Here is a 14,125-nt window from a genome sequence, read left to right as displayed (position 1 = left end):
TGTATCTTGTTAGACTTTGTTCGATAAAAGTTGCAAAAGATACATGACTTTTGTTGGTTTCACTTGTAATTAACTTTCTTTACTAATGGTTCTGTTCTGATGTCAACTCTTACTTTTGATTAGAAGATTACTGCATTAGTAAAGCATCTGCTGTGTAGATTCTGAATGGGCTATAAAATGTGTATTATTCCCTATTCTGTAATCAAATTGAAAATCTTTAGGATCTTAGTTTCTAGAGCATGGAAGCAATAGAATGTAGAAATCTAAAAGAGACCATTAACACATGTTTAGGATGTGCCTAAATGAAGCAACTATAGACCGTGGGAATTTGAAGGAGGCTAACACATGTTTGGGGTGTGCTTACATACAATTGAAGATCAATGTCACTCCTTGTCTTGCATTGAATATTGTTGAAATACAATGGATCTTAGGAATAAAATGATGCATATGAAAAATACCATGAGAATGTTATAAAAAAATGTAAATAAAATGTACAATCCCTAATTGGATATACTACTTCAGTCCTTAGTGTTTGTACAATGCAGTTGTGTAATACTGATGTTTAGGTACCCAAGCCATGAGCATAAACGAAGTGGCTGCACAATCTGCAAGCTTGCCAGCATCAAAAGCTGACAATGGGAGGCGTAAATTGCCAAGATCCTTGTTCACATTGAGCACCATACGGGAGTACTTTTTTTTATACTTGCAAAGCTTGAAGAATAGGCAAATAGACTTGACATAATCATTCAGCTGATTGATGCTTTAGAAAGGTAGACTACATTGCTGTACGGCTACTGACCATTAAATAGCTCAATACATCCGTATCCATATGCATATTTGCCAAATATCTCCAGGCTAGATAAAACAAAAGAGAAAAAAAAAAGAAGCTTAGTCAAGGCTGGATCACATTTTCATGGTAGATACTTAAATTAGAAGTTGAGAATGTAGAGAAAGTTCAAGTTAATTACCCAATAATTAAGAGGACTAATGTTGTAATCCTATAACAGGTAATGATACAATGAAGAATAGGAAAATAGATTGACACTTATGCCTGGATTTTTGCTTTATTTCATATCTTGGAGGAATTTATTTGTGTCTTACATATCCAAATTGAGGATGGATTAAAAGAATGAAGCCAAGGGGAAATCCTGACAGGAATCCTTCAAATTGAGTTGAATTGTCCACACGAGGTAGAAACCTGAGGGGACAATTTATGGCTATAATGAGCACGAGAGTTACAAGTTTTGAGCACTAAATATTTAGGAGTCAAGACCTATTCTAACAAATTAAGAGTATGTAAGTTTAGGTTAATTTGATAAATCCTTAGCTTTGAGTCTCAGACTTTCACTTTTACTATCCAAAGATATAAAGAGTAAAAAGAAAATGTTACCTTCTTTGCAAAGATTATCCAATTAGCGAGAAGCTCAGAAACCATGGCTTCCAATAGGTCAAAAAGTGAACCAGATATGCCAACTGTTATTGTTAATTTCACATGTCTTCATATAGCTAAAAGCCTCCAGAGCTGTTAGGAGAATCACCAAGGGATGATGAGCAACTGCATTCATATACCATGGCTGATTGAACATTATTAACACTCTAGCACTTCTTTCATCTGCAATATTATTTTAGGTGATTAATTATCAAAAAATTGAAATTCCACAAAAGCATGCACTTGTACAAAGTACTTCAAACAAATTTTGCTGTTACGTGAAAAGATTGGAAAGAAGTACTTACAGGTATGCATAATGGCAACTGCAATGCTAAGCCTTAAAGTTAGAATTAGCTACTACACAAATTCTCCTCTTCAAGTTCTTCCTCTACTAACTTTCAAAGGTGATCTGCTCCGAACTGCCAGACATGACAAATCCGAAGCAAGAGAAAACACCCTAGTACCCATATCTTGATTTTTTAGAGATACAGAATCAAATCCTAGTGTAGCTTATTTCCAAGTTCTCCACCAGCTCCTTCAAGGTAAAAGGGTGACTTGGGAATTAAGCACAAGTACTCCTCATCAAAATTAGCATACAATGCTATAAATCCTGCATGAATTTAATTCAGTCACAAAATCTAGGTCAAGCTAATTTAACTTCTCTTTATAAACTGGCTGATTTGATTAAGAAACATTAATGGAAGAGAAATGTGTCAGAAATATATAAGACCATTAATGAGAATACTAATTGACTAGGTTCGTAGCTGCCAGAAGGCTGTGCCCCACGTAGCATCCTAGATTGACCAACGATGGTCATTTAAGGTTTTCCAACATTTTTTCAGATATAACTTATAAGTATACAAGACCATAGAGAATAGTGGAAGAAGTTACAGCTGAAAGGTTTAGATATTAAAGAACAAACTTTATAGTACCATTAATAGCCAATGGGGTTTCTGATTTTCTGCTTTATCCTTGGCCAGCACATCTTTTCTCAACCTTTTTGGACTAGGTTCAAACTGTCTGCTTACTGCTTAATATTAGGCTGGCTTGTAATAGGCAAATCACCAACCCAGACAAATCCCACTCCCATACTCCATCAAATCCTTCCCTACAAATTCAACATGCTCTCTAGTCAAAAACACCAATATATCATCCGTGTTATAGAATTTGAGTACTAGCAAGTTCTTCTTCCATGTGAAACAGACATTTCAGTGTTAATTTTAGCAGTGTATCTTGTTAGACTTCATTTCAAAAAGTTACAAAAGATACGTAAACCTTTCTATTATGTTGGTTTCACTTGTAATTAACTTTCTCTACTAATGGTTCTATTTTGATGTCAACTCTTACTTTTGATTAGAAGATTATTGGATTAATTAAGCCTGTGGTGTGTAGATTCTGAATGGGCTATAAAATGTGTATTATTCCCAATTCAGTAACTAGATTGCAAATCTTTAGGATCTTAAGGTTTCTAAAGCATGGAAGCAATAGGTTGTAGAAATCTAAAAAGAGACCATTAACACATGTTCAGGGTGTGCCTAAATGAAGTAACTATAGATTGTGGGAATTTGAAAGAGGTTAACACATTTTCAGGGTGTGCCTATATGCAACTGTAGATCAATCCTTAACTGGATTTTCCTTTATATATTTTGGTTTGTTGCTTTACTACTTTAGTTCTAAGTGTTTGTATAATGCTGTTGTGCATTGCTAATGTTTAGGGACCTAGGCCATGAACATAAAAGAAATGGTTACAAAATCAGCAAACTGGCCAACTTCAAAAGCCAACAATAGGAGGCGTAAACTGCCAAGATCCTTTGTCACAGTAAGCATCCATACAAGAGTAGTTTTGTTATACTTGCAAAGCTTGAAGAATAGGCAAATAGACTAACATAATCATTCAGCTGATTGATGCTCTAAAAATGCAGACTATACAGCTATACAACTTTTGACCATGAAATAGCTCAATACATCCAGATGCATATCTGCCAATTTCTTTGGGGTAGATAAAACAAAAGAAAAGAAAAAGCTTAGTCAAGGCTGGAACACATTTCCATGGTAGATAAACTAGAAGTTGAGAATGTAGAGACAGTTCATTAAGAGGACTAAAGCTATAATCCTATAAAAGCATGGATTTCTGCTTTATTTCATATCCTATGGAATTTATTTGTGGCTTACATATCCAAGCCAAGGGGAAATCCTGACAGGAATCCTTCAATATGAGCTGAATTGTCCACATGAGGTAGAAATCCAAGGGGCAAATTTATGGCTATAATGAGCACGAGAGTTACAAGTGCTGCACACTAAATATTTAGGACTTAGGACCTATTCTGACAAATTAAGAGTCTTAATTTGATAAAACCTTAGCTTTGAGTCTCGGACAATCACTGTTACTAGCCAAAGACATAAAGAACAAAAAGAAAATGTTACCTTATTCGCATAAATTGTCCAATTAGTGAAAATCTTAGAAACCATGGCTCCCAATGGTACAAAAAATGCACCAGGTGCGCCAACAGATATTTTAATTTCACATGTCATCATGCAGCTAAAAGCCTCTAGAGTTGTTTGGAGAATCACCAAGGGATGATGAACAAAAGCATTCATATAGCACTGGCTGATTGAACATTATTAACACTCTAGCATTTATTTCACCTGCAATATTAACTTAGGTGATTAATGATCAAAAAATTGAAATTTAACAAAAGCATGCAGTTGTAAAAACAATTTTTTTTGTTATAATTGAAACCACAACCTGTCACTATAATGATAAACCTGATAACCAGTCATTGATGATCAAACATGAAAAGATTAGAAAGAAGTACTTACAAGTATGCATAATGCCATCTACAAAGCCAAGCCTTAAATTTGAATTCGTTACTACACAAATACTCCTGTTCAAGTTCTTACTCTACTAACTTTCATAGGTGATCTGCTCACAATTTCCAGGCACAACAATCAACACATTTAACATCGAAGCAAGAGAAAACACCCTAGCACCCATACCTTGATTTTTGAGATATACAGACTCACATCCTTGTGAAGCTTATTTCCAAATTCTTCACCAGCTCCTTCAAGGTAAAAGGGTGACTCAGGAATCAAGCACAAGTCCTTATCAAAGTTAGCATACAATGCTATAAATCCTGCATAAATTTAATTCAGCCACAAGATTTAGGTGAAGCTAATTTAACTTCCATTTATAAATTGGCTGATTTGATTAAAAAATGTTAATGGAAGAGAAATGCGTCGGGAAGATTTAAGACCATTAATGAGAATGCTGATTAACAAGGTTCTTAGCTGCTGGATGGCTGTGCCCCACGTAGCACCTGGATTGGCCAATGGTGGCCATTTACGGATTCCTGACATTTGTGTAGATATAACTTTTAAGTATACAAGGCCAAAGAGAACAGTGGAAGAAGTTACAACTGAAAGATTTAAATATTAAAGAACAGACTTCATAATAACATTAATAGCCAATGGGGTTTCTAACTTTCTACTTCATCCTTAGCCAACATATTGTTTCTCAACCTTTTTGGACTTGGTTCAAACAGTCTGCTTGCTACTCAATACAAGGCTAGCTTGTAATGGGCAAATCACAAACCAAGACAATCCCACTCCCATACTTCCTCAAAACCTTCCCTACAAGTTCAACATCCTCTCTAGTCAAAAACACCCAACATATCATCCCCATGTAGTGTTAAAGATTTTATAAACTAGCAGGGCATTAAGTGTTGTAGAATTTGAGTTCTAGCTGAGTGTTATAGACAATCTCATAAGTTCATTGCAGTTAGGCATAGAGAAACAGTGATGGGATTGTAGGATAATCATCTTGCTCATTCATATGTGAAAAAAAGTACTTTGTTTAACCAACAATCAAACCGAGCAATTTCATTGAAACTAGTCAAATGTAATCACAAAAATAAGAGATTAATTAAAAAAAATCAATATTCACTTCACTTGTATGTCATAATTTTCATTAAAAAATTGAATTGACAACTATTAATATTCAAATATTCGTAGTGTTTAAATGGGTTTAAGATCTACCTACTTACATAATTTTCAACTGCAACAGAAACAATATTGTGGGGACTAGATGTTGTCTTTAAGATATGATGATCATCTTTATGCCAAGCTCTTCCACCTTTATTTCACTTCACCGCTATGATCAAGCAATATGCTGTGTATGATGAAAACATGGATTTTAAATTAGGATCATATTAACTACAATAAGAGGAATTGGAATAAGTAAAAAACACGAACCCGAAGAGTGTGGCAATGGAGATGGTAGGAGGAAGGGTTTATTTGTTTTGATTTGGAGGCAAGAGTGAAGAAATGAAGCAAAAGAAAGAGAACCAAAGCCACCCTCAAACATCCACAAAAAAGGCTTTTAAATTCCTCCTCTCTCACAGTGATTACTCATAAAACCAGGTTCTCAATTTTTATTATCCACCAGCTACATGCCCAAAAGAACAGCATATAATGAGTTATGTTGGATTAGTCTAATACCCAAAATCAATGAAATCCGCAAGATCCATATTGATTTATCATATTAAGTCATAAATGAATAAGAAGGATCAACTATAGGCATTACACTTGCTGGTTTCTAGTTAGTGTGGAATTACATGCCCAAGAATCAAGACTCTTATTTATAAACGAGAACATATTAGACCGAAAAGGATCACAACCAAATAAAAAATAAAATAAAATAAATCGGTTTATGGTGATTATAGATAAATAACGGTTATGAATATCTAGAAAGAAGAAAATGTAATTAAAACCAATCAATAAACAGTTACTATAGTTTTAATGACTATATCATCAATGCTTTTCTTTTTTCTTTTTGGCTGAATGACTATATAATTATTCTCACACAAGTAAAAGGGCAATGTTACTTACATCCTCATTTGTAGTTTTCAAAAATTTTGTCCACTTCAACACCTTGCTCTTATTATCCAGTCTCATAATATGTATTTGTTTGCTTCACAAATCTCCCTCATCAATGTCTACTTCCACTTGTTCATCCACCACACACACAGTCAAGTTAGTCCCATCTTCCTCATGATTCTTGTCCACCTCAACCACATCATGTTTATCATTGATTTCTTGTACATCATCTTCCTCACTGATTTCTTATCCAAATTCACTGTGTTGATCATCATCCATCTACATGCATGTCCAAATGAAAAGCATATGAGTTATCAGTTATGTTAGATTTAGTTTAAAATACCGAAAGTCTACAAAGCCCACAACAACCCATATAATATAAAAACAAAAAATAAATAGGAAATATAGAATTTAATCAAAACCCATATATTTATATATTAAATCAATAAGTTTAATAAATAAATAAAAAATGCATGCGTAGAAGTTGGCATTGAGTGGAGGAGGGTTGGAGTAAACTATCTTCCAGACTTTTTTCACAATCCAATCCATATATTTATATAATTGATATTTTGCAATGCAAAATTAAAATAAAAGAAGAAGAAGAAGAAAGGAAGGAGAGTTACCTCTGAATGACGGTCTGAATCAAACTGGGGTTCATTGTCCCTTTGCACATACTTCCAATCCAATTTGATGCTGGGGATGTGAGAAATCTTGCGCCAGTTCTCTCCAGTCTCTCTTTGGAAACTTTTTATGAGAAGTTCTAAATCATCAATCACCAATTCTTTCAATAATGGAGTTGTACACTAGTCAAGACCTATTCTCACAAATTAAGAGTATATAAGTTTAGGTTAATCTAATAAAATCTTAGCTATGAGTCTCAAACTATCATTGTTACTAGCTAAAGACAAAGAGAAAAAAGGAAAATGTTACCTTATTTGCATAGATTGTCCAATTAATGAAAAGCTTAGAAACCATGGCTTCCAATAGTACAAAAAGTGCACCAGATACACCAACAGAAATTGTAATTTCGCATGTCATAATATAGCTAAAAGCCTCCAGAGCTGTTGGGAGAATCACCAAGGGATGATGAACAAAAGCATTCATATACCACTGGCTGATTTAACATTACTAACACTCTAGCACTTCTTTCAGCTGCAATATTAGCTTAGGTGATTAATGATCAAAAAATTGAAATTTAACAAAAGCATGCACTTGTACAAACATGAAAAGATTAGAAAGAAGTACTTACAGTTATGCATAATACCAACTGCAAAGCCAAGCCTTAAAGTTGTATTAGTTACTACACAAATACTCCTCTTCAAGTTCTTCCTTTACTAACTTTCAAAGGTGATCTGCTCACAATTGCCAAGCATGACAACCAACAAATTTAGCACTGAAGCAAGAGAATACACCCTAGCATCCATACCTAGATTTTTGAGATATACAGACTTACATCTGGCAATAGCTTATTCCCAAATTCTCCTCCAGCTCCTTCAAGCACAAGTCCTAATCAAAATTAGCATACAATGCTATAAATCCGGCATGAATTTAATTTAGCCACAAGATTTAGGCGTAGCTAAGCTCTCACATATTAATGGAAAAGAAATGTGTCAGAAAGATATAAGACCATTAATGAGAATTCTAATTGACTAGGTTCTTAGCTGCCAGATGGTTGTGCCCCGTGTAGTACCCTGGACTGATGAATGATGGTCAATTAAGGATTCTTGACATTTGTTCAATATAACTTATAAGTATACAAGCCCAAAGAGAACTGTGGAAGAAGTTACAATTGAAAGATTTAAATACTAAAGAACAAACTTTATAGTACCATTAATAGCCAAAGAGGTTTCTGACTTTCTACTTCATCCTTGGCCAACACATCTTTTCTTAACCTTTTTGGACTATGTCAAATAGTCTGCTTGCTGCTCAATACAGGGCTGGCTTGGAATGGGCAAATCCCACTCCCATACTCCATCAAAACCTTCCCTACAAGTTCAAAATCTTCTCTAGTCAAAAACACCAATATATCATTCCCATGTAGTGTTAAAGATTTTATAAACTAGCAGGGCGTTATGTGATATAAAATATGAGTACTAGCCAGGTGTTATAGACAATCTCATAAGTTCATTGCAGTTAGGCACAAAGAAACTGTGATAGGATTGTTTTATTAAACAAATTTGGGATAATCATTTTGTTCACTAATATGTGAAAAAAAGCACTTAATTTAACTAACAAAATCTCAAAAACAAGAGATTAATTCAAAAAGAACCAACATTCACTTCACCCGTACAACATTTTCATTAAAAAATTGAATTGACAACTATTAAGTTTCAAAAATTCATCGTGTTTGAATGGGTTTAAGATTCAATCACTTTTTTTAACTGCAATAAAAACAGTATTTTAGGGACTTGATGTTGTCATTAAGATATGAAGATCATCTTTATGCCAAGCTCTTCCACCATTTAATTTCACTTCACTGCCATGATCAAGTAATATGCTGGGTGTGATGAAAACATGGAATTGAAATTAGGATCAGATCAAATACCTGAAGAGCGTCATAATGGAGATGGTTGGAGGGAGGGTTTATTTGTTTTGATTCGGAGGAAAGAGTGAAGAAATGAAGCAAAGGAGAGAGAGCCAAAGCCACCCTCAAACATCCACAAAAGAGACTTTTAAAGTTCTCTTCTCCTCTCACGGTGATTACTCAAAAAACCAAGTCCTCAATTTTTGGCATCCGATAGCTACATGCCCAAAAGAACAGCATATAATGAGTTATGTCAGATTAGTCCAAATACCCAAAATCAATGAAATCCACAAGATCCATATTGATATATCATATTAAGACATAAATGAATAAGAAGAATCAAATAAAGGGTCATGGCGAAATTAAAAAAAAAAAAAAAAAAAAATTCAGTTTATGAATATCTAGAAAGAAGAAAATGTATTTTAGATTTGCAAATAGTGGGAATAGGAAATAGAATGTTTAGTGGGAGTGTGTATGTGATTTACAACAGAGGCTTGATATCCTTCTTCTCTCTCACCATCATTCATTCAAACAAATTTTACTTGTGGCTAAAGCATGATAACAAGCGCACGCAAAAATTCAATAAAACCAATCAATAAACGGTTACTATAGTTTCAACGACTACATCATTATTATTTTTCTTTTTTCTTTTTTGCTGAACGACTATATAATTGTTACTTACCTCCTCCTTTGTGGTCTTCAAAAATCTTGTCCACTTCAGCACCTTGCTCTTATTATCTGCTTGCTTCACAGATCTCCGGACCCTCATCATTGGCTACTTCCACTCGTTCTTCTACCACACTCTCAGTCGAGCCAGCCCCAACATCATCTTTGTCAATGATTTGTGGTCCAAATTCATTGTGTTGATTATCATTAGTCTGCATGCATGTCCAAAATAAAAGCATATGAGTAACGAGTTATGTTAGATTTAGTTTAAAATACCGAAAATCAACAAAACCCATAACGAACCCATATAATATTAAACCAAAAAATGAACAAGAAATATAAAATTTAATCAAAACCCATATATTTATATATTAAATCGATATATTTAATAAATAAATAAATGCACGAGTAGAAGTTGGCATTGAGTGGAGGAAAGTTAGAGTAAAATAAACTTCTGACTGTTTGCACAATCCAATACATATATTTATATTTAATTGATCTATTTTCAATGCAAAAATAAAATAAGAGAAGAAGAAGAAAGGAAGGAGAGTTACCTTTGAATGACTGTCTAAATCAAAGTAGGGTTTACCGTCTCTTTGCACATACTTCTCACCCAATTTGATGTTTGGGATGTGAGAAATCTTGGGCCAGTTCTCTCCAGTCCCTTTTTGGTAACGTTCTTCGAGAAGTTGTGAACAATCAATCTCCAATTCCTTCAATAATGGAGCAGTAAGTAGGTAGTTTGGCAAAGACTTTAGCTTGTGGCAAGTCGAAATGATCAAGGATTGAAGGCGTGGCATTATTTTTATTATTTTTGAATTTGTAATAATATCATTATCATTTTCTTCTTCTTCTTCTTCTTCTTCTCCCGTTCCTCCCATCCCAATCCATTCTTCCCAGTTGACCAAATAAAAAAATTCAAGAGATTTCAGGTTTGGGAATATGATGTCGTAGTCTTTCTTGTTTTTGGAATCTTCTATTCCCAGAAATTCATCTCCCACCTTCTTCAATTTATGGAGGTCCTCTATTATTAATACTTCAAGTAATGGCAACTTCTCCAAAGAAAGCAAATGCTCTAACATGCCACAGTGACGAATTTCAAGCGTTTTCAATGTTGTGCATGACATCATCCAATTAAGATACATTGTGGTTCCAATGTAGCCTGAAATTTTTAAATATTGCAAATGTGAAGGTGGCTCTATGGCATTCAATACTAATGCGTCATTCTCCATTCTTTTTATAATCTCTTCATCATTGTATGATTTTAGAGAGCCAAACCAAAGCACCAAACCGCGGAGATGTGTCTTCTCCTTCAACTGTGCATTATTCTGAGCCTCACTTACATCTACCACATTTTCCAACCCCTTTATTATAAGAGTCCCTTGAAGTTGATTCAAATTCTTTAATTCTCCAAGTTTTTTTTTTTTTTGGTAAACTAATTCTCCAAGTTTACTTCCTTCTCTATCATCCTTATCACCTATGTTGAATACACTTAATGTTCTAAGACCAATTAATTTCCCAATCCCTTTTGGAAATACCACATTGCCCCAATAATAAACATCAGGAAATATAATATGTCTTAAGTTAATAAGTTTACTCATCTTCTGTGGTAATTTCTTGAAACACTTAATATTCTCGATATTCAAAGTTTGTAAATTACATAGGTTGCAAAAGGTTTCAGGCAATTCTACTATTTTAACATTATCAGATATATGAAGACACCTTAAATGTATCAAATTTTCCACTGCATTCGGAAGTTTCTTAATTGGACAATCCAAAATTAATGTTCGTAAACATATAAAATGATGAAATGAGTTGGATAGGAGTATCTCATACTGATAATTCATTTCATACGAAAGAAGAAAGAGAGTGCGTAGATTTTTTGCACGATAGATGGACTCAAGACAATGCACTTCTTTTGAAATTTTTAAATGTAAATGACGAGCACTTTGACAATCTATCTCCAACTTCTTATCACCATCAATTTCAAAGCATTCATTTTTGGTCATAAATTGGGCAAAGTCATGCACTATATCATGCATTTTGCAACCTATTATCTTGCCATCATTATCTTTGTCTTTCTTAAAATCTTGGAAGAAAGAGCGCATGACTAACTTTTCAAAGTATTCTTCTGCTATGACTTCTATCTCCATATTTTCCTTTGACTCAATATATCCCTGTGCAATCCAGTGGAGGACCAATTGATCTCTATAAAAGAAATAATCTTTTGCAAAGACAACACAATATAAGAAACAACGTCTCATTGTTGAGGGTAGTTCATAATAACTTAATAACAATGGTGCCAAAAGGCCTTTTTCAATATCTTCTAATTCCCACAAACTACTATCCAAAATCTTATTCCATTGTTCTATACTTCTCTTGTCCTGCATGAGGCTACCTAGAAGCTTTGCAGCGAGCGGTAAGCCTTTACATTTAATTGCTAGTTTTCTACCAAGATCTTCTAGATACTTGAGTTCCTCCTCATTAGAAAATGCTATTTTACTAAAAATCAACCAGCAGTCTTCATCTGACAATACCTCCAAATTTATAAGGAGGGCATTCCTTATCATCTTTGCAACTATTTGTTTACGTGTGGTTACTAGAATTCTATTACCATGGACACCATTTTCTAGAGCAAGTTTGAACGGCTCCCATTCTTCGGAGTGTTCAGTCCACACATCATCTAAGACAAGAAAGAACTTCTTGTCCTTGATCAAATCATGAATTTTTCGCAATAGAGTTTGTAATTCAATATCATCGAGGGCTCCATGGTTAGGGTCAACCTCCTTAATGATTGCTTTGGCAACCTTGTACTGATCAAAAGGATCAGAAACACAAATCCACATTCTTTTTTGAAAATGGGTTTGCACAGCAGGATGATTGTAAGCTAGTTGGGCAAGAGTTGTTTTTCCAATACCGCCCATACCCACTAAGGAGATGACACAAAAAGAATTTCTTTCTTCTAGACCACCCACACCTAATAGGTTTCTCAGTAGTTCATCCCTATAGGTATCACGGCCAATTATATGGGACACATCCACAAAGGACGTAGTTGTTGGTCGCTCAACTACTTCAGGTTGCCTATTAAAGTCAATCCCATAGGTTGCTTTGTCTTTGAAAACCATATCTAACTTTTTATTCAGTTTTCTTATCATGTGACCAACATCATGACGCAGAGGAAGGTTAAAACAACGTGATGGAGATGGGACAAAGGGGCATACCTTCTTCTTAACAGCAGGAGCGTTAGTATCAGCTGGTTTTACTTCTTCTTTCTCAATCTCTGCTCTAATCCTTGCAGTGTTCCAGGTGTCCAAGACATCATCCATCTCATAGTACAGGTCTTGGAGCTGCTCTAACCAAAGCTTCTCAGTAGGCTGCTTCACAGCATGTCTTTTATCAGCATCGTCCAGCATTGCCTTGATGAATCCTTGCCTGTCTTGAAGCTGTTGGACTTCTTCATCAACGCCAACTAGCAAGTTGATCTCTTGTTTAGCTAGCTGAACAGCGATTGAACCCAACTGCTTGAAGAGATCAATAAGTAGTGTATCTGCCATAGCTAATGGAGATTGGAGACTGAAAGTTTAGTAGGATTGACAACACAAGAAAGAAACAGAAAGTGATTAGCAAGTGCGCTTGTGATTATTATATAACTGTTTTATCATATATATACCATGTTTTTGCCCATTTCAAGGCAAAGTCACGCAGGTAATTAACAAATTCTCAGCATTGCCTTGATGATTCCGAGTTTGTCTTGAAGCTTTTGGATTTCGTCGTAAACACCAACAAGCAACTTGTTCATCTTTTAATCTGAGTGGTTGGCTGACTATTTAAAAAAGTAATTTAAGGATCAAATTTTTGTGTGTGTTTGAATAATCAGAGTGTACGACTATGACTCAAATTATTTAAAAGTATTGTTTTGAAGAAAATTAGAAGAAACGACAACCTATTAGTCTATTTGTTGTTTTAAGAATATGACATTATTAATATTATTTTTTCTTGTATAGCTATGTTAATATTTTAAATTTATGGTGTTCACTTTATGATAATTGTTCTTTATTATTTAATCAAGAAACCAATTAATTTTTTTTTTTTTTTTTTTATATAAGTGAGACTGAATCTTAAATCTCTTATTTGATAATAAAAAAGTTAAACAATTGAGTTAACTAAAACTCATTACTAACATTAATTAAAAATATTGTTAATTAAGTTATTACAAAATTCAAACTATCATAAGGAGGAACTATTATATTATGTGTTTCCCTCTTCCTCTAGCACACTTTTTTATGTCTATATATGACAAGAAGTCAAAAATCATGAAATTATAGAATTTGTAAAATAATTTTATTTTTAAGTAATAAAATGCTTACGTATTTGGTACTCAATATTTGACATTTTTACGCAATAAATGTCAATCATTAGAGAAATTATTGTGTATTTTCGAAGTATCATAAATGCGTACTTTCTTTTTTCACATTAATGACAGGTTCTATTAATTAAATTTATCATGGGATCTACTATTTATGTGAGAAAAAAGGTATGCATTTATAATATTTCGGAACTAGTTAATAATTTTTCCACTCTACCTCTCCTAGTGGGGAAGGGAATAGGTTCGTTAATAAGGTGGAGTTAAA

The 14,125-nt window shown here is 34.0% G+C and overlaps 1 protein-coding gene across 8 annotated transcripts; it reads right to left on the bottom strand.

Annotated features, from left to right (window-relative positions):
* Positions 1-370: 370 nt before the first annotated feature.
* LOC136065570 (putative disease resistance protein RGA3) lies at positions 371-12,400 on the bottom strand. Of its 8 annotated transcripts, none has more exons than XM_065768949.1 (19): positions 10,049-12,400; positions 9,511-9,706; positions 8,850-9,045; positions 8,133-8,290; positions 7,758-7,810; positions 7,554-7,656; positions 7,235-7,456; positions 6,928-7,118; positions 6,317-6,583; positions 5,681-5,873; positions 5,473-5,597; positions 4,684-4,779; positions 4,250-4,563; positions 3,854-4,075; positions 2,362-2,537; positions 1,735-2,039; positions 1,391-1,612; positions 969-1,198; positions 371-855 (listed from the first exon to the last, which is right to left on the bottom strand). In XM_065768949.1, the coding sequence occupies exons 1-2, from the start codon at positions 12,338-12,340 to the stop codon at positions 9,563-9,565; spliced, it is 2,436 nt and encodes an 811-aa protein (XP_065625021.1). In that variant the 5' UTR covers positions 12,341-12,400; the 3' UTR covers positions 371-855; positions 969-1,198; positions 1,391-1,612; positions 1,735-2,039; positions 2,362-2,537; positions 3,854-4,075; positions 4,250-4,563; positions 4,684-4,779; positions 5,473-5,597; positions 5,681-5,873; positions 6,317-6,583; positions 6,928-7,118; positions 7,235-7,456; positions 7,554-7,656; positions 7,758-7,810; positions 8,133-8,290; positions 8,850-9,045; positions 9,511-9,562. The 8 variants fall into 8 exon arrangements, with proteins under 8 accessions (XP_065625021.1, XP_065625020.1, XP_065625023.1 ...); XM_065768948.1 differs by lacking the exon at positions 5,681-5,873 and having other exon boundaries at positions 4,250-4,352; positions 4,427-4,563; XM_065768951.1 differs by lacking the exon at positions 5,681-5,873 and having other exon boundaries at positions 4,250-4,352; positions 4,454-4,563.
* Between the last annotated feature and the right edge of the window lie 1,725 nt (positions 12,401-14,125).

The sequence above is a fragment of the Quercus suber genome, unplaced genomic scaffold, assembly GCF_002906115.3.
Source record: "Quercus suber isolate HL8 unplaced genomic scaffold, Cork oak 2.0 scaffold_1027, whole genome shotgun sequence".
Lineage (NCBI taxonomy): Eukaryota > Viridiplantae > Streptophyta > Magnoliopsida > Fagales > Fagaceae > Quercus > Quercus suber.
This window is presented reverse-complemented; position numbering and strand designations above follow the sequence as displayed.

What these genes read in the sequence shown, in the direction of transcription:
- LOC136065570 (XM_065768949.1), bottom strand. Translation starts at nt 12,340, where the DNA reads ATGTGGATTTGTGTTTCTGATCCTTTTGATCAGTACAAGGTTGCCAAA. An exon ending in ATTTAGACAGTCATTCAAAG is followed by an intron (nt 9,707 to 10,048) that starts GTAACTCTCCTT and finishes ACATGCATGCAG; the next exon opens with ACTAATGATAATCAACACAA.